This window comes from Pseudophryne corroboree, chromosome 2 (assembly GCF_028390025.1).
Source record: "Pseudophryne corroboree isolate aPseCor3 chromosome 2, aPseCor3.hap2, whole genome shotgun sequence".
NCBI lineage: Eukaryota > Metazoa > Chordata > Amphibia > Anura > Myobatrachidae > Pseudophryne > Pseudophryne corroboree.
In genome coordinates this window covers 356,570,904-356,598,377 of record NC_086445.1, presented here as the reverse complement: position 1 = coordinate 356,598,377, position 27,474 = coordinate 356,570,904, and the positions used below count along the sequence as shown (strand labels likewise).

The 27,474-nt window shown below is 43.3% G+C and overlaps 1 protein-coding gene across 9 annotated transcripts in view; it reads left to right on the top strand.

Annotated features, from left to right (window-relative positions):
- The window catches only part of ATP11A (ATPase phospholipid transporting 11A), a 379,759-nt gene that overhangs the window by 180,794 nt on the left and 171,491 nt on the right, over positions 1-27,474 (top strand). For 8 of the 9 annotated variants that reach the window (XR_010217495.1, XM_063953146.1, XM_063953154.1 and 5 more), the window contains 8 exons: positions 3,331-3,411; positions 3,528-3,635; positions 4,207-4,335; positions 5,076-5,179; positions 5,414-5,464; positions 7,186-7,250; positions 23,383-23,464; positions 27,106-27,256. Coding sequence is in view for 8 of the 9 variants with exons in the window: in XM_063953146.1 (XP_063809216.1) it covers positions 3,331-3,411; positions 3,528-3,635; positions 4,207-4,335; positions 5,076-5,179; positions 5,414-5,464; positions 7,186-7,250; positions 23,383-23,464; positions 27,106-27,256 (771 nt within the window). In the remaining variant the exon portion in view is untranslated. Of the gene's footprint in view, positions 1-1,705; positions 1,837-3,330; positions 3,412-3,527; positions 3,636-4,206; positions 4,336-5,075; positions 5,180-5,413; positions 5,465-7,185; positions 7,251-23,382; positions 23,465-27,105; positions 27,257-27,474 lie in introns of all 9 variants that reach the window. The other variant, XM_063953152.1, reaches the window with a different exon arrangement.

Genomic DNA, 27,474 nt, shown 5'->3' with positions numbered 1-27,474 from the left:
TCCCGAGTTGATGCGACCCAGGACCCATTTACTAGATAGGGAGAGGCTGTGCGGAGATGAGCTCATCTCCAGCACCACCACCACCTCCGCCGCTGGCTCCGCCCCCCGCCGCTATGGCAACCGACCCGGCATATTGCCGTGTCTGGAAGCCAGCGAAAGGGGTAGGAGAGTCTCCAATGCCAGACCCACCCGGGAAGGACCCATTTCCAATTCCCGGGTGGGATCCGGCATTGGAGATATTAGTAAATCTTACCCCATAGTCTCTCATCTGTGGCTCTTTGGGCAATTAAAAAAAGACACCCAGGTTTTCCCTAAATTTATGTGCTTCCAGTACAATGTATCAATATTTCAGTCCAAACGTAACCACGTGAAGAACTGCAGTCTGAAAGGTACAATAGCTTTCTGAGTTTGAACACCATATTATTTTTGCTGGGCATACACGGTCCGATAAAATGCTTGTCAGACCGACAGGCATTTCATCTGACCCTGCAGATATCCGAGACATACACTGTGAGATCTCTTGCAGTGTATGTCATGTGATATCAGCTATCTGCCCCCAGGGCGAAGACATTTCCCAGTTCCTCCCCATGTGAAGGAACAGGGAAATGTCTGTCGGTTGGCCGTGGCAGGGCTAAAGGCCCATACACACTGGGCGATTTTGAGCTGAAAGCATGTCACTTTTGGTGTGTTCTGCTTTCAGCTGAAAGCCGCCCAGTATGTATGCACAAGCGATGAGTGCTGATGCGCGCTCCCGCTTCATCGCTGGTGGACGCCGTTCATCTACTGGTATTACCAGTAGATGAACGGCGGGGTGAGCGGCTTTCCATAGCGTCCTGCTATGGAAAGCAGCTCACCCCCACTGACATCGCTGGTCAGGGGGGAAAATCGCTCAGTGTGTATGCACAGAGCGCTTTTCAGCCCAGCAATGTCAGCGATCATCGCTGTACATACACGCTGGGCAAAAATGCCCAGTGTGTATGCACCTATACACTGCCCGATGCGGGTGACCGAACACTTGAAAATATTGCATCAGAGGGACATGCTGGACAATCCACATACACGCTGCATTTATCTGGCCAATCCTCTGATATGGGGCGGATCGGCTAGATAATTGTAGCGTGTATGCCCACAATAAGTGTTTGATGATTTGTTTTATTATGTTTATCTTTACTAAGGCAAAACAAATAATAATAGATAATGCTTTTATAAAGTGACAAGCTTCAGCAGAAATGGTGGGTATGCTATGCAAGTTATGTTGTTTGAGCAAGTTGTCTGCTCTTTTTTGATCATTTGCTGTTTTGCTACTAGCTAAAGGTATTCTGTATTTATCTTGATGGTTCATATGTGTTACAGAATGTGCTAAGTTATTATTTTTTCATGCTCAAGAATGAATGTTCAAAAAAAAAAAAAAAAAATGGAGGCAATTTTTTTTTTTTTTTTATATTCAGGCGAATGTAAGAAAAATTGTAAGAAGATACCATGCAATCTGCATACATTCAGCTGGTTATCTAGTAGCATAAACAGTATGGAAGACAGTGGAATTATTTGTGCATTTTTATGAATAGTACTAATTCAGAGATGAGGACACAAAAGTATTGTTTCATCAGGAAGTCAGGATAATAGAGAGCGTTTGTCAGAGGAACATTGGTTATAGTTATTATGTTGCTCAAGTCATAGGATTATTATTACTACATTTTATTTATAGGGCGCCACAAGTGTTTTGCTGCGCCGTACAAAGGACAATGCAGGGAGACAAAACGAGGGAGTAATCATTGTACTACTTGAGGCTGGCGGTCATAGATAGAGAGGAGCCTTTACCAGTAGGAGAAAAAGCAGGTAAAGATGGTCGCTGAGTGAAATGTGTCGAGAAGAGGGCTTAGACAACAAGAGGAAAGAGGGCCCTGCTCTGAAGAGCTAACAATCTAGTGGGGAGGGGCGACATACAGGTGACATGAGGTGCAAGCAAGCAGGAGGAAGCCTGATGGCAGTATGTAAGCAAAGCGAGAGATGTTCAAGGCATGGGGCAGGGGGATGGAGGAGCAGCCTAAGGACTAGGTTATGCATCGGAGGGGTTCGCTTTGATAAATAGGTGGATTTTCAGTGGCCATTTGAAGCTTTGCAATGTTGGGGAGAGTCTAATGGAGCGGGGGAGCGCGTTCCACTGCAGCACGGGTAAAAACCTGAACTCGTGCATGGGAAGCAGTGACCAAAGCAGAAGAGAGGCGGCGGTCATCGGCCAACCGTAGTGGGTGGGAGGGAGTATGAAGGGAGAGGAGGTTGGAGATGTAGGGAGCAGTGGAATTAGAGATGGCCTTGTATGTAAGGGTGAGGAGTTTGAAGAGGATACTGTAGGGGAATGGGAGCCAGTGTAGATTTTGTCATAGGGAAGTGGCAGACGTGGAGCGGCGGGAGAGGAAGATGAGCCTAGCTGAGGAGTTGAGGACAGATTGGAGGTGAGCGAGGTGGGAGCAAGTGAGGCCAGTGAGGAGAACATTGCAGTGATCGAGTCGTGATATGACCAGTGAGTGGATGATAAGTTTAGTTGCACTCTGGGAGAGAAATGGCCTGATGCAAGCAATGTTCTGTGTAATGATGTAATGGTTGGCATTACTGCTTCACAGCACTGGGTTTCCTCCAGGTACTCCAGTCTCTTCCCACAATCCAAAAATATACTGGTAGGTTAATTGGCTTCCAACAAAATTAATCCTAGTGTGTGTGTGTGTGTGTGTGTGTGTGTGTGTGTGTGTGTGTGTGTATACATGTGGTAGGGAATATACAGTAGGCCTAGATTTATCAAGCCTTGGAAAGTGATAAACAGAACGATGATGAAGTACCAGCCAACCATCTCCTAACTGTCTTTTTTTCAGACACAGCCTGTGATATGGAAGTTAGGAGCTGATTGGTTGGTACTTTAACACCGTGCTATTTATCACTCTCCAAGGCTTGATAAATGGGGGGCATAGATTGTAATCTCCACTGGGGCAGGGACTGAGGTGAATGGCCAAATAGTCTCTGTAAAGCGCTGCAGAATATGTGTGCGCTATATAAATAACTGGTAGTAGTAGTAGTAGTAGTAATAATAATAATAATAATAATAATAATAATAATACACGGGTAGTTATGGGAAAAGCAGAAATACATTTATTAGGTACAAGTGCATTGTCAGTCTATTGGATTTAGAGATATCTGCTAACATGTCACATTATGGTATAGTGAACCCAGATATACTTTCTTTTGTTACCCACTTCATGATTTATTTTATTGTGTTAAATAAATACTGTCATGCACCTGTCCATATCATGTATTGAGTGTGTTTGCTGTGTTTTGTAGCTTATTATTGATACACCGACCAGTCCAATAACCAGTGGTCTGCCGCTCTTCTTTGTCATCACTGTGACTGCAATTAAACAGGTAATGAATACATGCTGCATTTTACATCTTGTGCTCTAACTTCTTTTAGTGAACAAGCTTCTAGAACCGTGAACGTTTTTATTTTGTGACTTGCATTATTTACCATCATTATATAGGGCTATGAAGATTGGCTAAGGCACAAAGCTGACAATGCGATGAACCAGTATTCTATCCATGTCATCCAACATGGCAAACTAGTCAGAAAGCAAAGTCGGAAACTGAGAGTGAGTAACTTCCTGGAGTGTATAGCGTAGATGAATCCTAGTACTATGTACTTGTCATAGACACTAGCCACAATGTAATGTTTGTTTGTGTACTGTATTATATATGTATGTAAATGGGGGAAGCAATCACAAACTGTAGTCAACTGATTGCAGTTTGTGATTGGTGCTCACCCTCCCCTTCCACTGCCTTTTTAAAAGTGATTAAGAAAGTTAATTTCAATGTTCTGTATTACAGACCCTCCCCAGCTGTGCGGGAAATGACTGTACAGTGTATGTAGCAGACCCGTGGCTCTTGCTATGGAGACAAGGCATTTTAAGACTATTCCTTCCTAGGCTGTAGTGCAGCTTTAGCTAGTTTTATTTATTACAAAAAATATATACAGTATATATACACAAAGCTGTAATATTGTTAATTGAAATTGATAGGTCAGGTAAAATTCATTAATGTTTTGTGAAACAATGCATTGTATTTTACTATATACAAAAATGTTTATTACTGGCATGCATCACAGTAAAGATGAAGCACACCTATTGTGTGGTATTCATTATAAGTTATTGCATTCCTCTATAGGTTGGAGACATTGTAATGGTGAAAGAGGATGAGGTTTTTCCATGTGATATGATACTGCTTTCCTCGAGCAGGGAGGATGGGACGTGCTTTGTTACAACAGCTAGTTTGGATGGAGAATCTAGTCATAAAGTAAGTACATTTGTCTACTCCTGCAATTGGTTCCATGGGTTGTACAATATGGATGCGGTCATGTGACCACCGCTCGGGATCCCAGCTGTAACCATGCCGACTCCGGAATCCCGAGTGCTCAAAATGCCGGCAATCGGAATGCCGACCCACAGGCTCTATTCCCACGCGTGGGTGTCCATGACACCCATAGAGTGGGAATGGAACCTGTAGCGAGCACAGCGAGCCATCGAGCCTGCTGCATGGCGATCGCAGCGAGTCCGTAATGGGCTTTGTTGCAGGCGCCCCCCCCCCTTTGCCGGTATTCTGCTGGCAGGATCCCAGGGTCACTATGCTTGGAAGGTCAATATTTTGATTTGAAATGACTAATACTATGTGATCTGTTCCATTCCAAACAACGTCAAATATTGTGATTCACTAGTAACTATTTAGCTGCACAAATATATGGTAGTTTTTCACCTATGACCAATGTAAAACGTTGAAAAATGCAAAAAAAGCAAAGCAGAATGCAGAGAATAGTCACTAACACACCTTGAAAATAAATGATAGAACAGATTTGCTGTAGTGCCACATTATTACTGTAACAGAGTCGCACAATAAGGAGTGTTTTTCATATTGTATGTTTGTGTTCTGCTAGAGCTATTGAGCAGTTACAGTACTATATTTTAATTACATTCTGGTATGTTTTAAGAATGTAAAAAGCAAAATAAGGGTTTACTAAAGAATTTTTTTTTCCAAACTAGACATATTATTCAATTCAGGATACAAAAGCATTTCACCATGAACAAGAAATGGACACTCTTCATGCTACCATTGAATGTGAACAACCACAACCAGATCTTTACAAGTAAGAATACAGTTTACCGACAAAATGAAAACCACTGACTGTACACTAGTTCATTATTTCAGACCACTTTGAAAACATTATTATTATTGTTGTTGTTATTATTGTTGTTAATAATATTATTATTATTATTAGTAGTAGTAGTATTGTTACTACTACTACTACTACTACTACTACTACTACTACTGTTATTCATTGCCTGGTTTAACGGTGTTATATGATGCTTTTGTTTTTCAGGTTTGTCGGAAGGATCAATATTTATAATGAAACAGATGACCCAGTTGCCAGGTAAATGGAGTTATTGTTTAAATAATAGTGCTAAAACTGTTGCTTTGTTATAATCAGAGGTTAAAGTGAGCCGGAACGGGGCTTAACTGCGTTCCGCCACCTCTGGCTCACCTAACCCAGGAGGGAGATGTCGGAAGCCCGCTGAGATTGTGTTACCAGCAGGCGCCTGGATCCTTCCCCCTCAGTGGCCGCCGGAGCTCAATCCTGAGCTCCGGCTTCCGGCTCAGGCAGTGTGTGGCTGGGTGGCGCTATTGGAGAGACATAATGACGTCTCTCCCATAGTTACGAGGAGCGGACGGCCAGACGGAGGCCAGCGCGGTCTGGTAGCAGGAGTGGGGCTGGTGAATATAGTTTTTCTTTTTTTGTGTATTTGTATGTTTAAGCGGTGCTACTATGGGGCATATCTGCTGGGAGCATAACTAATGGGGGCACATCTACTGGGGCATAACTAATGGGGGCACATCTACTGGGGCATAACTACAGGGGATACATCTACTGCGGCATAACTACAGGGGCACATCTAATGGGGGCATAACTACAGGGGCACTTCTGACTGGGGGCAAATCTACTGGGGTCATAACTATGGGGGGCATTACTACTGGGGGCACAACTAATGTTTAAGCGGTGCTACTATGGGGCATATCTGCTGGGAGCATAACTAATGGGGGCACATCTGCTGGGGGCACATCTACTGGGGCATAACTAATGGGGGCACATCTACTGGGGCATAACTACAGGGGATACATCTACTGCGGCATAACTACAGGGGCACATCTAATGGGGGCATAACTACAGGGGCACATCTACTGGGGCACTTCTGACTGGGGGCAAATCTACTGGGGTCATAACTATGGGGGGCATTACTACTGGGGGCACAACTAATGTTTAAGCGGTGCTACTATGGGGCATATCTGCTGGGAGCATAACTAATAGGGGCACATCTGCTGGGGGCACATCTACTGGGGCATAACTAATGGGGGCACATCTACTGGGGCATAACTACAGGGGATACATCTACTGCGGCATAACTACAGGGGCACATCTAATGGGGGCACATCTACTGGGGCAGAACTACAGGGGGCACATCTACTGGGGCACTTCTGACTGGGGGCAAATCTACTGGGGTCATAACTATGGGGGGCATTACTACTGGGGGAACAACTAATGAGAGCATTGTATAGGGGGCACTTAATAAGGGGCATCACTCCTGGGGACATAACGAGCACTACTACTGGCGGCTCTGTAAGGGGCACCAATACTATGGGCACTAACACTACAGTGAACATTGCATAAGGGGCACTACTACTGAGGGCATTGTATAAAGGGCACTACTGCTGTGGGTATTTTGTATATTTGGGGTGCTACTACTGTGGGCTTTGTATATAATGGGCACTAATGTGTGTCATAACAAGAATAAGGGACAATACTATGTGGTGTTATGTGAATAAGATTGTGCTACTGTGCGGTGTAATTTAAATTGGGGAAACTATTCGGTGACCACACCCCTTTTGTATTGAGCCCACGCCTCTTTTTGTGGCGCATGCACTCCCTTTATTTCACAGGTGTGGAGGGGGGGGTTAGGGTTAGGGGGGTGAGTTCCATCACCTCTCTAGGACCACTTTAAGCACTGGTTATAATTATGCAAAATATAGTGTGTCTTTCTTAATCTGCAGTTAATTAGATGTATGTTTAATTTGTGATTTAATTTTCTTCTTGATTAGGCCTCTGGGGTCAGAGAACTTGCTGCTTCGTGGTGCTACGTTAAAAAACACTGAAAAAGTATTTGGTAAGTAATAGTGACTGATCAGTAATTGTATTTATGTTTTATATACTGTACTCAGTGACATCCCTGCAATATGTTAGATGCAGGTAATGTCCCTTGAAGTTGGTATTGTGAAATTATATGTTCTAATAATATGCATTATAAATGTGTGTGTATGTAATAGAATATATATTTTTCCATCCTTTTGTAAACCATTAATTGGCTATGACTTTATGTACACTATTTCCTTGCTAGTAAAGATGATGCATTAGTAGAACAATTGGACTGATAATTGTATATTGAGTCAATACAATTTACAATACACTTTGCTGTGTATACTCTTAAAAGCCTAATAGAAACTGTTGCAAAGGTCTGAGGAACAATTAGGCAGTGAAGCTGAGATGGTGGTAGGACACATATTCTGACCTGAAGTGTACAGTGAGGCATCAAATAACAATGTCTTATGTTACAGACTGACTGACAGTCTCAGACAACACTAACTGGAAGTGTCTGATTGCTCCCAGTCTTTCCCCAATTACTCAGATTTTTCATAATCCTGACTTCACCCCAGGCGCATGCACAAACTCATTCACTTAATGGAGGGCAGGTGGCAGGGTTAGCTCCAAGCTCCACATGCTTCTCCGCACAACGAGGGAGGGAAGTGGCTTCTCTTCTATCAAACAGTAATGTCTTATATTGCACCCACACACAGAGCGTTGCCCATCTCTCTCCTGACACTCTCCCCATATGTTGTCTGAGAGTTCCAGACACAGACCCCGCTTTATCTGCCTCTGACTTGACAGGAATGCCGATTTTCGCTATATTGCGATTAGTCGCTTACTGCGCATGCGCAAGGTTCGCAGAGCGCATGCGCTTAGTTATTTTACACAAAAGTTAGGTATTTTACTCACGGCATAACAAGGTTTTTTCATCGTTCTGGTGATCGTACTGTGATTGACAGGAAGTGGGTGTTTCTGGGCGGAAACTTGCCGTTTTCTGGGCGTGTGCGAAAAAACGCTGGCGTTTCTGGGAAAAACGCGGGAGTGTCTCAAGAAACGGGGGAGTGTCTGAGCGAACGCTGGGTGTGTTTGTGACGTCAAACCAGGAATGAAACTGACTGAACTGATCGCAATGGCTGAGTAAGTCTCGAGCTACTCAGAAACTGCTAAGAAATTTCTATTCGCAATTCTGCTAATCTTTCGTTCGCAATTCTGCTAAGCTAAGATACACTCCCAGAGGGCGGCGGCTTAGCGTGTGCAATGCTGCTAAAAGCAGCTAGCGAGCGAACAACTCGGAATGAGGGCCAATATACACCCCAATATCACAGTACTAATACCCCAAATATTACTGTCACACTATATACATGCAAATATCACAGTACCAATACCCCAAATATTACTATCACACTATAAACACCCCAATATCACAGTACCCCATACACTATCACACTATATACACCCCAATATCACAGTACCCCATACCCCAAAATATTTACTATTACAATATATACACCCCAATATCTCAGTTCCCTCTAGCCCAATCACACTATATACACCCCAATATCACAGTAAATATTACTGTCACACTATATATACCCAACTATCACTATGCCCTGTATATAAAGTGCAGAGCAATGTTACCACCCTGTAGTCAGAGCACAGCCCCAGTACTGGCATCATGCTGCACACCCAGACATGCACTGTCACTGACTCTGATTCACTGTGTCACCTCAGGCTCTCCAGGTCAGTGTCACTCACCACACTGCAGTTAGGGGGCCCCATTCTGCACATTGGACCACAGCCTGCCACCAGTCTGAGTCAGCAAGTGCACCACGTTAGATGCCACCTCATGACCGATATATGTAAACCCGGCATGCCCACAGTGCTGCCCTATTGGATCTCTGCCACAGAGGCTGGCTGAGTTTATCGCTGTCTCAGTCAGTGTACTGGGCAGGTGGTGAGTAGGAGGCATGGCAGGCAGCTGAAAGACACTGTGCCAGGTAGGAGGAGGAGGGAATATGGCGGAAAAAAGTCAGCACACCCATTAAGAGTGGCGTCAAGTTGAATTGCACTGACTGAACATGCCTGGAGCTGGCACTGGGGTGGCATCAGATATCTTAACAACCTTGTTCAGGATAACAATTTTCCCTTGTTTTCTGAAATCTAAGCTTGCCATGCCTTCTAGGAGGTTTTACCAATTCCTTCAGACCCCTATTTCCCTTAGATGATTTTCAACCAAAGGTCTAATCTCCCTTGTATACTCTGAGTTGATTGAGGCGTTGAGTTCTCCATGTGACCCCCATAAGATGGCTTGGGAAGCAGACTTGGGGGACACATTGGATAAGGATGACTGGTCAGAGATTTGGGAAAATGCAGACTCCACCTCAGTTTGTGTTAAAGTAAAAGAGAAAGTTTATAAATTACTGTACAGCTGGTAGTATGTGCCATCCCGTCTAAGCAAAATTTTTCCAGATACATGATATAGATGTTGGAGAGGCTGCGCTTCTGAAGTCACTTTCCCCCACATTTGATGGACGTGTCTTAAAATCTTGAATCTCTGGCGAAAAGTCATCAGTTTCATCTCTCACATTCTCCAAATACCAATTCCATATGATCCTAAATTCTTTCTTCTTCCACTGGGTCTACCAGCTGCAACCCGGCATCAGAATAAGTTAATACATCACATAGCCTCTGCCACCACCTGTCAGATTGCAGCTGACTGGAAAGAATTCGCCTCTTGATCTCACAATAATATCCTGAATTTGGTACATACACCAAATGGAATTTATGATTAGTATAATTAATATCTTTTCTTAATCTTTTGATAAGATCTGGAGCCCCTGGCTCGCTTCACAAAGCTCTCCTTCCCTATTTGAGTTAGGTTGAGTTAGCCTGTTAGCTAGTTTTGAGCCCACACACATGAATCTCTTCTTCTTCCTTCCTTCTACTTCTGTTTCTTTCTGTATCTGATCTTCTTCTCCTTATTCTTTACACTGTCTGCCACACTGCTATCTTTCCCACCCTCCTGTCTTAGGTTTTAATTAATAGCAACTTTGTACTGATTATTTTATTATTTGATTTTTGTATTACTTCTTCCACTTATTGTGAACTTTCAATAAACTTTATGATAAAAAAAATATGGGAAATAATTAAACTGATTAGCAGAGCTGTAGTTTTAATGAAGACTTACGATTCAAGCGTTTTGAAGTTTATAAGTGAATACCTGACCAGAGGTGTATCTAGGGGACCGGGCACCCCTGGCAAAGTAAGGGACTGGCGCCCCCCCATATTTGAAATAACGAAGATGCATGGGCAAAAAAGGTGCATGATCTTGTGGGAAAGGGACATGACCACACAATAGTACTCCCAATTCAAATTACATTACACAGTAGTACCCCTTATACACATTATGTCACACCATAGTGTCCCTTACACATCATGCCCACACAGTAATCCTTGTCACACTGTAGAGAAATCAGCAGTGCCTAACCAAGGAGGGGCGCTGCCCAACAATGTTTCCTGCTGTCAGGGGGTATAATCAAATATTAATGGCAGTGAAAAGGTACCTCTGCACACCACCTAGTAGTGGTGATGTAGTGATATATTCAGAATACTGTAGCATTCTAGTAGTTTATTTTTAGTTTCTTCACTGTGGTGCATTGTGGTGCCGAATACCGGGGCCAGCTCTTGGCTGCTGTGTGAACCACCAGCCCAGGCACTGCCATTACTAAGTGATTCCACTCCCTGGCCAAGGGTGGCACCACCAGGCAGCGTCCCCTCCTCAGCCAGTGCACCTTGTGAGTGCCATCCTGGCCAATGAGTAGATAACCTCCTGTCCCCAGCACATAGCCGTAGTCCCCACCCCTTCCCAGCACATAGAAGTAGTCCCCATCACGCTCCCAGCACCAAGATGTAGTCCCCCTCCTCCTCCCAGCACATAGCCGTAATCTCCATTCCCCTCCCAGCACATAGCCATAGCCCCCATATTCCTCCCAGCATAGCCATAGCCCCCATCTTCCTCCCAGCACATAGCCATGGTCTCCCCCCTCCCAGCACATAGCCATGGTCTCCCCCCTCCCAGCACATAGCCATAATCTCCTCCTCCCAGCACATAGCCATGGTCTCCCCTCTCCCTGCACATAGCCATGGTCTCCCCCCCTCCTTGCACATAGACAAGGTCTCCCCCCACCCTGCGTATAGTCTTCTCCCCTCCCAGCACAGAGTCTCCCCTCTCCCTACATATAGTCCTCTCCCCTCCCTGTATATAGTCCTCTCCCCTCCCTGCATATAGTCCTCTCCTCTTCCAGCACAGAGTGTCCCCCATCCCTGCATAAGGTCCTCTCCCCACCCAGCACAGGGTCTCCCCCTGCATATAGTCCTCTCCCCTCCCAGTACATAGTCTCCCCTCTCCCTGCATATAATCCTCTCCCCTCCCAGCACATAGTCTTCCCCCTCTATGCATATAGTTCTTTCCCCTCACTGCATATAGTCCTCCCCCCTCAAATCACATATCAATTAATATGTTGCAGTACCTAGTGTGATGAGCTGGGCATCGCCTGGGCTGGAGGATTGCACAGTAGGCAGGAGCACCACACTTTGGCACCGCACCACACTTAGTGAAGAAAGTGAAAATAAACTACAGCTCCCAGCAACCCTTGCTGCCAGGAACTCCCGACAGCAAGGGCTGCTGGGAACTGTAGTTTACTTTCACGTTCTTCACTAGTGCATTGTGGTGCTGAACATCAGCGCCTGTTCCTGCCTACTGTGAAAGCCTCCAGCCCAGGCGATGCCACTACTAAGTGATTACACTCATTGGTCGATGGTTGCACTGTCGGGCGGCGCCCCCTCCTCGGCTGGCGCCCCTGGTGAGTGCCATCCTGGCCAATGGGTAGATACACCCCTGTACCTGACTGTATATTAACCTTTTAGAGTGGATAAGTTGCCCATAGTAACCAATCAGCTTCTAGCTATCATTTATCTTGCACAGTCTATAACATCCAACAATAATATTAAGACGCAATAAGAATAAAAAAAGAAATAAATATACAGTATATATCTATATCACTAATGATCTCCTATTAACATTAATTGCAGCTCCTAATGAGCAGTACTGAATTACTCCAAATAAAGTTAAATTGAACTAAGTTTAAATTTAGCTAAATTTAACTGCCACATAAAAGAACACATACAATGTCAGAAATAAATTGAATATTATTTAATAACAATTTTAATAATTGAACACAATAAATAATGTTAAACCTTTAAAACACATTCCATAAAAACAAATTAGTATCAATCAATTAAAAGACTTACAAAATATGGTGTCAACATTGCTACATACATGTATCTTTATACGTCATACTCCACAAACTCAACTGGCATGTTCTCAAAGTGTTTTTAATGCAATAGGTAATTATAGGTTTGCCATCTACATTCCAAGGTGTCAAAACAAACCCTGCACCAAGTTGGATTGTTCTGCCCAAGCAGGCATGGTGTCATAAAACGTGCCATGTCCAACTTGGTCCACTCTGCCTCAAGCAAGGAGAGTATTATAAAATTCAGAGGGCGATATTCAATTGATTATCACGCCCGACCTCCCGTCTAAAGTGACGGGAGATCGCCCTGGTTTTCGCGCACACAGAGGTCGGATTTGGCCGAGTATAGCAGCTAAACCTGACCAAAGTGCTGGGCACGATCGTGAGAAGTGCAGTTTGGGTGCCCAAATGGGTCACTTTTTGTACATTTCAGCTTGCCACTCACCGGTGAGGGGCGGGGGGTTGGGGAGCAAGCTGAAATGCAGATGCCGGCAGCCATCGTGCCCAAATGGAGCTACAATTGAATGGCTTCGTTTGGTCTCCGTCTAGTGGCTGCCAGTGGATAAACATTTTAATTCTGTCTAGAATGTCTTTTCATCCAAAATTCTGTTGTGTTGATAAGTTTGTTTTGCCTGGAGTGGTGCAGACCTCACTTTATTGGTAGATATGATCTCTTGTTAGCAAGTAATGTATTTATTGTTACTGTTCTGACCTATACTGGACAATCGACAAACTAGTTTTATAATTGCCAAAACTATTCTGAAGCTTGATTCTGATCTACATGTATAGTATGCATAGCAAACACACGCACACACACACACCTGTGGATCCAATCCCAGTGTCCACATTATTTTTTTATAGTGTACTCTCTGTAGCCCCAAGCGACCAAGAGCATTCTAATTCACATAACTATCCTCACTTATGGCCTAAAACCTGTTCAGACTACCTCTGATTGTGAAACAGACACACACAAAAAAAATATATATATATATACTGTGTATACAAACATAACCTAATTCCTATATATATATATATTCATGCAAACTTTATTATTTAGCCAGACATAGCATGCTTACTCTAAATTGTATTAAATATAGCCCAGATCAGACATTGATCCTTTCATTTGTAATTGCACGGTATGGAAAAAAACCTTTATTGCGCTCGGCAGATCTGTGGCCCATTATGAGATGTGGGGCTCACCTCATGTAATGGGTGTTTGGGGACTTTAACCAGAAAAGACTTATAAAGGACTGTCAATTGTGTGAAGTCCATTGTAATATTCATTATGTGTTCTGACTTGACACCTTAAACAGTATAATCCTGTTTCAAGCCACTAGTTTGCTGTTTGGAATAAATATCTGCTAATGTATAGGAGCAAATGACAATCGGACAGTTGCTCACAAACATTAGAAAATTGTCAAAAAATGGTGTTTAGACAAGTTGTTTAGTCAAACAGTTTTAACTAACTTGACTGACCGTTTTAGTCTGTTTTCCAGTATTTGGGAGCAAATTGCTTATTTTTGTTTGCACCCATACAATACCAGATTTTCATTCCAACCAGCCAACTAGTTGGATGGTTGGAGAAAAGTTAGTCCGATGTATAGCCAGCTTAAGTCTTACAGTAAAACACAAATATATCTATGTATGCACACATGTACAAAACATAATTTCCTAAATCATCTGACCATTTAACTCATACATTCAAATGACTTTGTCTATTCCTTACTATAAAATATATAGCTATACTATTCACTATGGTTAAAAACACCTATTTATCATTAATGATATTTTAATTCAGACAATTGCCGTGATGTGATGTAGTCAGAGTTTGACGGCCATGTGGGATGCCGGCGGAACTCAGACTTTTTTTTAAAGGGGCAATTATGTATAAGGCATGGTTTATGGTCTGATGCAGACTTCCTGGAACCCGGTGTCCAGGTCCTACGGCCAGCCTGAGTAAGCTTCAGCTCATGCAGGCTGCCCAGTGCCTTTAATCATTGCAATGGTGATCCGAGAAAACAAATAGGGTTTGTTGACGCTGTGTGGGTGAGTGTAAATATAAATATGCAAATCAGCAAGCCACGTGGTGAAGAGGTTGCCTTCTGCATGTTCAATTGTTAAGTTTTTTTAAACAAATTTATTAGAAAACGCACACAAAAAATAAAAACAATACTTTAAAAACACATAGACATTTAGAATGCACAATAAACCAATAAATGCTTGACAATATAGGATTACCAGACAATAATTAAAACAACTAGTGTACACACTAGAGTTAAATCTAGCGTTCTTGTAATGGGCAGTGGTGCAATTAGGTAGTCAGAATAATAATAGCACTGGGTAAATGCTAAAGTGTAATTACCGGTTTCTCCTATTAGCAAGCGGAAGACTCTCGGTACACGTTCAGTCAGTCTCGACGCTTCTCTCGGGCGGCTTCTTAGTCTGTAATCCACAGACGGAAGTAGCATTCTGCTGTGATTAAAATGCCATAGCCTGCAGTGTTGAGTATACAACTAGCTTCGTGTTGGACTTGTGTTATTAGACACCACTGAGCTGTAGTAGGTGGTCCACAGCTCCATGTCACACTCCTGTGTGAGGTATTGGCAAGGTAGCAGCGGCCCAGTCCAGGAGAATCTCCGTGTACTGCTGTAGATAGGTAGTACTGTGCTACAATAGGAGAGTCTGGTATAGATTATAATTGAGCCAGTGCTATTCAATGTCACTACTGCGGCAAAACGAGTATTCCTTTATGTTCTCAACGCATTTCTCCGCACTTACATAGTAACATAGTTGATGAGGTTAAAAAAAGAAAAAGAGATAAATTTACTAAGATGGGGGCTCTATTTAAGATGGGTTGTTGCCCATAGCAACCAATCAGATTCCAGGCATTAACTTCTAGAAGGGTGCTAGATAAATGAGAAGTAGAATCTGATTGGTTGCTATAGGCAACATCCCATCTTAAATAGAACATCTTAGTAAATTTACCCCAAAATGTCCAATGAGTTCAACCTATATTGTAATCCTAATGCTAATCTGACTAACTATAGTTTACTAAATGACCCGGATGAAGTTATGTTTATTAGACTAACAGAAACTATAATTCATGCTATATGTAATATAAACTATCTTTAAAATGCTGTACCCTTGGATATTTCTTTCAGTTAGGAATTTATCTAATCCATTTTTTTAAACTTATTGACTGAGTCCACCATTACTACCTTCTCTGGCAGAGAATTCCAAAACCTTACTGCTCTTATTGTGAAGAACCCTTTCCTTCGTATGGTATTACATTTCCTTTCCTCTAGTTGAGAGAGTGTCCGCGTATCCTGAGCAGAGATTTTGTAATAAACAAATCACCTGAAAGGTACTTGTATTGTGCTTTTATATATTTGTAAATATTAATAATGTCCCCTCTTAACAGCCTCATTTCGAGTGTAAACCTATATAGCCTAGTAAGCCTTTCCTCATAGTCCAGTGCCTCTAAACCAGGGGTGTCAAAGACAAGGCCCGCGGGCCAAATCCGGCCCGCCAGACCTCGTCTGATGGCCCGCGGTGCCGCCGCCATGAAACCCCCTTCTCCCGAGTGCCCAGCTCGGGGGGGGGGGGGGGGGGGGGGGGGCGGGGTTTCGCGGAATGACGCGATTGCGTCGTGACGTCACGGCGCAAACGCGTCATTCAACGAAACCCCGTCAGAGGAGGGAGAAGGGAGCCGCGCAGACGAGGAGGGAGAGGCGGCTGAAGAGCGGCGAGAACCGCTTCAAATGTAAGTCAGCCCCTCTCCCTTCCTCTCTTTCTCTCTCTCTCCCTCCTTCCACCACCTGCCGCAATGTGTAAAATGGGGACCTGTGCCTGCCGCTATGTGTAAAATGGGGACCTGTGCCTGCCACAATGTGTAAAATGGGGACCTGTACCTGCCGCTATGTGTAAAATGGGGACCTGTGCCTGCCACAATGTGTAAAATGGGGACCTGTACCTGCCGCTATGTGTAAAATGGGGACCTGTGCCTGCCACAATGTGTAAAATGGGGACCTGTGCCTGCCACAATGTGTAAAATGGGAACCTGTACCTGCCGCTATGTGTAAAATGGGGACCTGTGCCTGCCACAATGTGTAAAATGGGGACCTGTGCCTGCCACAATGTGTAAAATGGGGACCTGTACCTGCCGCTATGTGTAAAATGGGGACCTGTGCCTGCCACAATGTGTAAAATGGGGACCTGTACCTGCCGCTATGTGTAAAATGGGGACCTGTGCCTGCCACAATGTGTAAAATGGGGACCTGTGCCTGCCACAATGTGTAAAATGGGGACCTGTACCTGCCGCTATGTGTAAAATGGGGACCTGTGCCTGCCACAATGTGTAAAATGGGGACCTGTGCCTGCCACAATGTGTAAAATGGGGACCTGTACCTGCCGCTATGTGTAAAATGGGGACCTGTGCCTGCCACAATGTGTAAAATGGGGACCTGTACCTGCCGCTATGTGTAAAATGGGGACCTGTGCCTGCCGCAATGTGTAAAATGGGGACCTGTGCCTGCCGCAATGTGTAAAATGGGGACCTGTGCCTGCCGCAATGTGTAAAATGGGGACCTGTGCACTATAAAAGGGGGCACATGGCTGGGCACTTTAAAAGGGGGCAGATGGCTGGGCACATATAAGGCAGGTGGAGCGGTAAATTTTGGATAGACCTACAGATACAACCGGCCCTTTGATGGGGACCAAACTGCTGATGCGGCCCCCGATGAATTTGAGTTTGACACCCCTGCTCTAAACCCTTAATCAATTTGGTGGCTCGCCTCTGAACCCTTACAAGTTCTGAGGTATCTTTTTTTTTTTAATAGTACAGTGCCCAGTACTGTACACAAAATTCAAGATGTGGCCGTACCAGGGATTTCTACAGTGGCAGGATTACACTCTCATCCCTTGTCTCCATTCCAAATTTTATGCATGCTAATATCTTATTTGCCTTTGTTGCTGCACGTTGACATTGGGTACTGCAGCTAAGTCTGTTATCAATAAGCACCCCCAAGTCTTTTTCAACTACTGTTTCCCCCTAAAACTTCCCCATTTAATTGTAGGTTGCCTGATACAAGGTACATAACTTTACATTTTTCTATATTGAACTTCATTCTCCACTTATCTGCCAATTTCCAATTTAAGGGTTAGGTTATTCTGTAGAGACTCAACATCCTTGTCTGAATTAATTACTTTACAAAGTTTAGTATAATCTGCAAAAATTAACACTGTGCTTTCCAGACCCGCTCCTAGGTCATTAATATGTTAAACAATAGTGGCCCGAGTATGCTCCACTGATTACTGGCGCCTAGTCAGAAAACATCCCATTGACCACCACTCGCTGTTCCCTGTTATTCAACCATTTGCTTATCCAAGTACAAACAGTTTTGGGGCGGCTTTGTCAAGAGACAAAGGTACTGACCTGGATCTGTTCGGGGGGTTTTATCCCTCCTTTTCCAGGATTAACATATTACTCAGGTGTGTCAATCATGTGGGGTTTTAAGTATATTATTAAGCAGACCTATGTTTATTTCATGCCAAGCAGAAAAGGTGTATTAATCCGTACTTGTAACAGTGTATCAAACAATGTTTTTATTCATTATTTAGACAAAAAATAATCAAATACAGATTTCAAGCAGGCAGAAGTCAGCGGTGAACCAAATTAAACTCTGCAGTTAGAAACACAGAGTGTATGTAATATTAGCATGCAGACCTAAAAAGATTTTAAAATAGATAGCAGAACCTACATATATGCCCAGCTTCAAGGGCATAGCTACCATAGGTGCAGGCAGTGCAGCTGCTATGGGGCCCAGAGCTGAGAAGTGCCCACCTTCCCTGTCCAAGTTACATGTGTCATATACATTTTTCACCATTGGGTGGTACGTAGGGGTCCTTTCAAACTTTTTCCTTGGGGCCTGTAGTATATCTAGGTATGCCCCTGGAGCTGCTTATTGTAGTGTGGTATAAAATGAACTGGAGTGAATTTTAATGTTATATAATATGAACCGGGGCACTGTAATGAGGCACAATATGAACAGGCAGCACTATATAGCATAATGTGAATTGGGGATACTGCGTGGCATAATGTGTACTGGCAGCACTGAAATGTGACATAGTGTGAACTTAAGCACTACTATGGGGCATAACATTAAGGCTCTACTGTGGTTCAGAAAATGAACTAGGGCACTATTATTATAGGGCATAAAATTAACAACTGCTGCAGAGAAGTGTCTCTCTAGAAACATTGGGATAGTGGCCCCTTCAAAATGTTGCTATGGGGCCCACAAAGTTGTGGCTACGCCCCTGCCCAGCTTGGAGCTGCAGTAATGGCTCCTAAATAGTGACAGTTAAAAAATGGGGCTCAGATCTGTGACTTAAGTTGAATAAAGATCCTTATAGTCAGTAGCGTGTTCATACAGCATAAATAATTTTTAAGCATTCTAGTTTTGGAATAAAAATTTCTAACATTATCAGACCAATCATCACAAAGATCCCTTGCAAATTTCCCTCTTATATTGTGCTTTTCTTTTATTGACTGTTGTTTATCTTTGTAGTACACTTCTTCCTTCTGTTTAATAACTACAGATACCTTTTGCTGCATTACAGATTTAATTAGACATAATTGGATAATTCCATAGAAATATTAATTGGGCCCATTGTTGCCTCATAAACATGGATGTAAATTTGTGAGGTAAACAATTAGGCACAGCTGTACTGAATTACATGCTCTGCACATATTTTTGAGATTGGTTATTGACATTAAATATCTGACCATATTAAAACTAGAAATAACATGTTCACACTCTCCTCAAACATTTACAACTTTTGGGGTGCATCCTTAATGTACCTGCTTAACAGGGCAAAAAATCGAAAAAACACAAGCTGCACTCTCCAATCTTCTAGCACAATACTTAGGATTATTTTAATTTCACTTCACCACATGCAGAGGATCCATTCATTAGGTGATAATTTTCCAAAAGATTCAACACAAGGACATTTCAGATATATGTGACAATGTATTTCACAAATGACATCATTGTCAACCTCCGGGCACCATCCGTGCCTGAATTAGAACTTATGCTTGTCCGTAGCATTATTTGTTATTGTCCATCTGCAGTGACTTATATCTTCTGTTGTTGAACCGAACAACATTTATTCATTGAGGTCAATAAGCATCAAATGGTGTCCTTAGCATAATCACCAAACGGTGTAAGTGTCTGTCGACTTCGCCTGCCTGCTGCGCCGTTCAAGACATACTACCTAAAAACACATAAATATTCAAAGTCCCAATCAGAACAGATTCTTAAGCCACTGTGTGAGGACTAGTCACTTTCAATCCCACTTCGTGTCCATATCAACATACCTGTCCAGCCTGACCTCTGGCATGCGTTCCACACCAATGCGCACGTCTGCTCTCGCCTTTCCATTTCCTGCGGGGTCTAAATACCCCTCCAACCGGAATGCACATACATCACATGCGTCAGGCTGTAGTTCAATACCCCCTTTGGACTACATCTCTCAGATGCCTTAGCGCCAGAATGCTCCTTCCGAGTCCCTACTTCTTACTTCCTATGCGTGTCACAATGCGTTCCACCATCACATACTCATTCCCCATGGACCATTACCATCGGTTGACCTCACATGCACTTTGCGGGCTAATGCTGAACGGTGCAGCTAGATCCCGCAACCCCACATCATCAGACATTATTAGACACTAGAGTAATATTAATCTAATTCCCCTATAACAATATAGCTAGAATAATTTATCATGGCTATTCACCATATAGCAAATTTAAGTGGAATTTACCCACGTGTCCCCTCACAGTGGCTTTTACAATGCATATTCATATTGACCTATATTACAAAACAACATACAGAAAAAAACATACAAGAAAACATACAAAAAAACCATTAAAATATCTTCAAGTAATCTTTATACAAGACTTCTCCCTAGGACATTCATATTAAGAGTATGAAGGTCCAGTCCATTGTCAGTGCAATAGGATAACCTTCCTGGGTCATTTCGTTTCATAAGTAGCATCTGAAATTAATGTTCTCATTTAACCCCTTGGGGGCCACAGTGTCTAACTCAAAAATCCACTGTGCCTCCTTTCTCAGAAGAATCTTATCCCGATCACCCCCCCTGAAAGGAGCAGGGGACATGATTAATCAGCATACATCTTAACATTGCCACTGAATGTTTTCTCTGCAAAAGAATGTCTGGCTACTGGTTTATCACTTAATCCTTCTTGTACTGCCTCCCTTATAGACCGTCTATGATTGGCCATTCGTTCACGAAAATTCCTAATAGTCTTCCCAACATAATACAGTCCACATGGACACGTCAGTATATAAATAACATATCTTGAAGTGCATGTGAGCAAGTGTTTAATTGGGATCTTGACTCTTGTATGCGGGTGTGAAAATTACTTTCCTGCCAGCATGCCACTACATGTTGTGCACCCTGTGCAGCGAAAGCAACCCACATTTCTCTTTCTCAACCAAGACTTTGTCCTCTGTTTATCAAAATTTTTTGTAGGGCACATAAAAAGTTTTTTCAATTTGGCCCCCCTCTTAAAGCTCACCAGTGGATGTTTACTCAATCCATGTAGGTTCTTATCCCTACTGTACTGACAATGGGCCAATGTTTCTTTTTTCCCAAAATATTTTATTGGACATTCACAAAAAAATATAAGCATACATTACAGTATACAGCAACTTAAGGTGATAACAGTGGATCAACATGGCACAATAGAAAAATAAGCATCAATGGTCAGGCAAAGGAAGAAAAGAGTTACAAACTGTCAGTTTCACAATTCCTAGAAAGGGGGGTGACCTAGGATAAGCAATTCAAGATTGTACCAAGTGGTAAGTTTTACAGCCTGTCGAAGGGGGGTTTTGATGGTATCATCGAGCGTCTGTACATAAGGGAGCCAAATATCAAAGAATTTCTCAATTTTACAAACTTTATCAATAGACATCTCAAGCCACTCCATATGAAATCGGTATGATAACCTTGGCAATAACAAAGTTAGGGACAATGAATCAGTAGCTATCCATTGTGACAGGATAGCCTTTTTGCTTGCAGCTGCTATCTTGGTCAACAGCCTGTGCTGGCCAAGGGACAGCCCAGGCGTTGAGGATCGACAGTGGACGTCCCAAATAGCCCATTCAGGGGTGGCCACCACATCGATATGCAGTTTATTTTTAACATAGTTTTGTACTAAATCCCAGAACTTGAGGACTTCAGGACAGCTCCATAAACCGTGATATATATCTGCCTCAGGCGCTTCCCATTTAAAACATTTGGAGTCAGGAGCCGTACCCATTTGGAATCGTAATTTCGGTGTGATATAGGAGCGATGTAATATTTGGTAGTTCTTTTCAGCATATGAGGCTGACGAGAGAGTTTTGTTGATTTTGTTAAATGCTGTGAGCATATCAGAAGTGGTGATAGTTGGAAAGTCCACTGCCCATTTAGTCAGTCCTGATTGTGTAGTTTCCCAGTCTATGATTCTTTTGAGAAACGTATAAAGAAAGGCCATAGAATAGTGAACCTTAGGTGTGGCTTGTAGAACGACATCCAAATTGTTAGTTTTGTCTTGTACTGTCATTGTGGCTAATGATTTGTGAAGATAGCTACGGATCTGAAAATATACAAATAGTGGGATTGGAAGTTGTGGAAACCTCTCGCAAAGAGTAGAATATGTGCACATCTGGTAGGTGTTTCGGTCAATCAACTGATACAGTAATCTAATGTCTTGATTTGTCAGAGCCACCAGCGTGTTATGTATGGTCGTCCTGCGAAAATCTGGGTTGTGTGATAAGGGGAGAAAGGTGGTGTTATGGCTGGAGACGCCCATCCTAGAACGTGCTTGTCTCTAAGCCGTGCATGTTGACATTAATAGGATATTACTTTGTATCTGAGGGGGGAAAGAGGACGGACGTGTGTGTAGCAAGCTAACGAGTGGGGTGTCAGGACAAAGGGCCTGTTCCAAGCCGGTGTTAGCGAAAACCTCCATCCCATATATCCAGTCGACTGCGTAACGATAATTTGCAGCCAGCATATAACTTCTGATGCAGGGTAAGTTGACCCCGCCCAACTTTTGCGATTGGCACAACTTAAATAGCGAGATTCTAGGTTTTTTATGTGCCCAGATAAATTCACTGAAGGCCCTGTTGAGAGTTTTCAGGTCTGCCTCAGATATCAGTAAAGGTAACATTTGAATGGGGTATAGTAGTCTCAGGAAGGTGATCATTTTAATCAATCAATTGACATCGGGCCAATGTTTCTTAACTGAGTGTGCAAAAGTCATTGCCCTAGTATTGAACTGAGTTGTAATTACAAATGGACCATATTAAAGGTTTTTTTTTTCCATGTCAGCCAGTGGTAAATTGTTAAATTTCAAAGTTAAAAATGTCCTCCTACAAAGCCTAGGCAACATTGCCCATTTATGTCTGCTACAACGTGAGATCATAAGTAGAGCTGTTATAAACATTCAGATTCCTGTTTTGTTGGCTAGAGGCCAAACAATTAAGAATAGGATATTGTTTGTAATATTGAATAAATCACAAACAGGAAGGCTTTTTATAGGACAAATGCAACCCAGCTAAAATGTCAGATGGACAAATTAGCCTGACTTATCCACATATGAGCATCTCTTTATTTCCTCCAGCCTATAAAATGTCAAATAAATAATTCTCTGATGTGATTTTGCTGTTTGAGTTTCCGCCATGAAGTATCTGTCCTTGGTGTGTTGTGTTCAGTGCATTTTACTGTTCAGTGGTTTCAAGTAACAATCTCCTCTTACTCTCTTTTTGGAATTCAAGGTGTTGCTATATACACTGGAATGGAAACCAAGATGGCATTAAATTACCAGGCCAAATCACAGAAGAGATCTGCTGTTGAAAAGTAAAGTGTTATCATGAATTATTTATATCTAAAGTCACATGCAACAATTTAGTAATGCTAGTGAAGATCAGAAAACACCTAGCCCAATCTAAAAGACACTATGGGGTATATGCAATAGCGGGCGAAATCGCGGCAATTATCGCCGTTTTTTCAATTCGACCAAATTCGCCAGGTGAATTCCGGAAGGTGGCTTCCGGAATTCACCATATGCAATGAAAAACGGATTCGCCAGAGTCGCGGGCGAAAATCGGCCGATTTTGCGGATTTTACCGCGATTTTAAAAAACGGGAAAAAACGGGGAAAAACCCGAAAAAAAAATGGCGTGGGGTCCCCCCTCCAAAGCATAACCAGCCTCGGGCTCATCGAGCTGGTCCTGGTTCTAAAAATGCAGGGGAAAAATCGGGCAGGGATCCCCCGTATTTTTAAAACCAGCACCGGGCTCTGCGCCTGATGCTGGTGCCAAAAATACGGGGGACAAAACGAGTAGGGGTCCCCCGTATTTTTAACACCAGCATCGGGCTCCACTAGCTGGACAGATAATGCCACAGCCGGGGGTCACTTTTATATAGTGCCCTGCGGCCGTGGCATCAAATATCCAACTAGTCACCCCTGGCCGGGGTACCCTGGGGGAGTGGGGACCCTTCAATCAAGGGGTCCCCCCCCCCCAGCCACCCAAGGGCCAGGGGTGAAGCCCGAGGCTGTCCCCCCCCCATCCAATGGGCTGCGGATGGGAGGGCTGATAGCCTTTGTGTTAAAAAAAAAGATATTGTTTTTTCCATTAGTACTACAAGTCCCAGCAAGCCTCCCCCGCAAGCTGGTACTTGGAGAACCACAAGTACCAGCATGCGGGAGAAAAACGGGCCCGCTGGTACCTGTAGTACTACTGGGAAAAAAATACCCAAATAAAAACAGGACACACACACCTTGATAGTAAAACTTTATTTCATACGCCGACACACACATACTTACCTGTGTTGACACGCCGACTGCAACGATCTCCGACGATCCGAGGGTACCTGTCAAAAAATTATACTCACCTTCCAGCGTCCAGAGGTCCAGAGGTAAATCCACGTACTTTGTAAAAAAACAAACCGAACACCGAGCCATACCGGACTGAAAGGGGTCCAATGTTTTCACATCAGATCCCTTCCCCCGAATGCCGGGACATCACGTGACTCCTGTCACTGATGTCCCTTCAGCCAATCAGGAAGCGCTACTGCCGTGGCGCTCACCTGATTGGCTGATCGCTGTGACAGCGCATCGCACAGCTCCCTCCATTATATTCAATGGTGGGAACTTAGCGGCTAGCGGTGGGGTCACCCGCCGGTCAGCCGCTGACCGGCGGGTGACCTCACCGCTAGCCGCTAAGTTCCCACCATTGAATATAATGGAGGGAGCTGTGCGATGCGCTGTCACAGCGATCAGCCAATCAGGTGAGCGCAACGAAGTTGCGCTTCCTGATTGGCTTAGAGACCTGTCAGTGACAGCTGTCACTGACAGATCTTAATCGTGGAAAGGTGTCCCATGTGTCAGTATGGGACCCCTTTCAGTCCGTTTTTGGTGTTGGTAAATGCGCTTTCTTTTTTTGCCAAGTACGTGGATTTATCTCTGGAGCCTGTTGAGGTGAGTATATTGATCTTTTATTTTCAGGTACCCCGGGATTCTACATGGAGAAGAGGACCGATGTCGGCGTGTGAACATAGGTAAGTATGTGTGTGTCGGCAGTGTGTAATAAAGTTTTACTGTCGACGGTGTCTGTGTCCTGTTTTTATTTGGGTATTTTTTTTCCATTAGAACTACAGGTACCAGCGGGCCCGTTTTTCTCCCGCATGCTGGTACTTGTGGTTCTCCAAGTACCAGCTTGCGGGGGAGGCTTGCTGGGACTTGTAGTACTAATGGAAAAAACAATATCTTTTTTTTGAACACAAAGGCTATCAGCCCCCCCATCCGCAGCCCATTGGATGGGGGGGGACAGCCTCGGGCTTCACCCCTGGCCCTTGGGTGGCTGGGGGGGGGGGACCCCTTGATTGAAGGGGTCCCCACTCCCCCAGGGTACCCCGGCCAGGGGTGACTAGTTGGATATTTGATGCCACGGCCGCAGGGCACGGCATAAAAGTGACCCCCGGCTGTGGCATTATCTGTCCAGCTAGTGGAGCCCGATGCTGGTGTTAAAAATACGGGGGACCCCTACTCTTTTTGTCCCCCGTATTTTTGGCACCAGCACCAGGCGCAGAGCCCGGTGCTGGTTTTAAAAATACGGGGGATCCCCTGTCAATTTTTCCCCCGCATTTTTAGAACCAGGACCAGCTCAATGAGCCCGAGGCTGGTTATGCTTTGGAGGGGGGACCCACGCCATTTTTTTTTCTGATTTTACCGTTCCAGCAATAAAAAAAAATAAAAAATAAAAAATATTATTTTAAAAAATATATAAATAATATTTGTGCCTCCCCCCCAAAAAAAAACAAAACCTAATCCCTTCTAATATAAATAGATCTGCTATTCCCAAAAAAAAAAACACCAAAAAAACCATGTTTAAAATTTTTTTATTTGTTTTCACCCTCCAAAGTGTGGCGGATTGAAAATCGCGAATTTGCTGTCTAAAAGCACTGCAGGCGAATTTCCAAACTTGAATTGAATATGCTGGAGGCGAATTGCAGCATCTGTACCATTGCAGAAAAGGCGAATTCGGAAAAAGGCGAATTGAGAAAAGGCGAATTTTGACGGGCCGTTTTTTTGCGAAAAATGACTGCACTGCATAGGCGAATTGATTTTTGGAGGCGAAAACGTCCCGGAATTCGCCTTTTTTGCCAATTCGCCCGCTATTGCATATACCCCTATATAAGATTACATAGTGCATTGATAGGTGGATAAATAGTTGTAATCATCAACTTACTGAGCAATAATTGATAAAATATTGACAGTATATTACAATTCTATTGCCATAATTAATTCTGGAGTTATAGAGCTAATGCTCTAAGTTTGATTTATTAGCTTACAGCAGTGGTTCTCGGTGCTCAAGTACCCCCAACAGTTCATGTTTTCTAGGTCTCCTCACAGGATTGCAAGTGAAATAATTTGCTCCACCTGTGGATCTATTATAATGTGTCAGTGAGTAATGAATACACCTGTTCAACTGCCAGGTGACCTGAAGAAAACATGAACTGTTGGGGGTACCTGAGGACCGAAGTTGAGAACCACTGGCTTACAGTACTGTATGTACTTTATATATTATTATTATTATTATTATTAACAACACATTTGATCACATACTTTGATTAGATTGTGTAGAGATCTGTTGAATGTCTCATTATATATTCAGTTGTTTGGAAGTCTGCCCAGTAGTACTGCGCTAGTCTCCCTGCTTCTCTATACACAGGGTACGCCAGGGAGTCGGCTGTAGACCTGGTATTGAGGGTTGTCCTCACCGCACACATTGCATTTCTGCCACTGATACCAGTAATAAAACACTTACTCAATTGGTCCATCAATATAATAAAAATTGCAGTCTCAAACCACTGGTTTAATTTAAATGAGTTTGTCACTAATTCAGTAATTAAGTGTGGAGGTAAAAGTTGGCATATCGAGTCTCTTGGATCAAAGTACCAATTACAGTTAATAAAAGGTTTATGTATTCTCTCTAGATCAATGAACGCATTCCTCATTGTGTACCTGTGTATTCTGATCAGCAAAGCCTTAATAAATACTGTACTGAAGTATGTTTGGCAGATCGAGATGTTCCGTGATGAGCCTTGGTACAACAAAAAAACAGAGCCTGAAAGGCAAAGGAACCTGGTAAGGAGTAGTCACATAAGCGTAATTTCAGTTTTGTTTGGGAACAATAGCATACTTGCTTTTGAAAAAGCATTTCAAGAAGATTGTGAAAGCAATACCTATGAGCGTGGTGTTAATGTGCACCTTAGCACTGTTTAATTGTTGCGCAGTAAGATCTACTTGTTGGCGAAAAGCAGTGCTTAAATTGGTCCTACAAAGGTGGTGGAACTCCCCCCCCC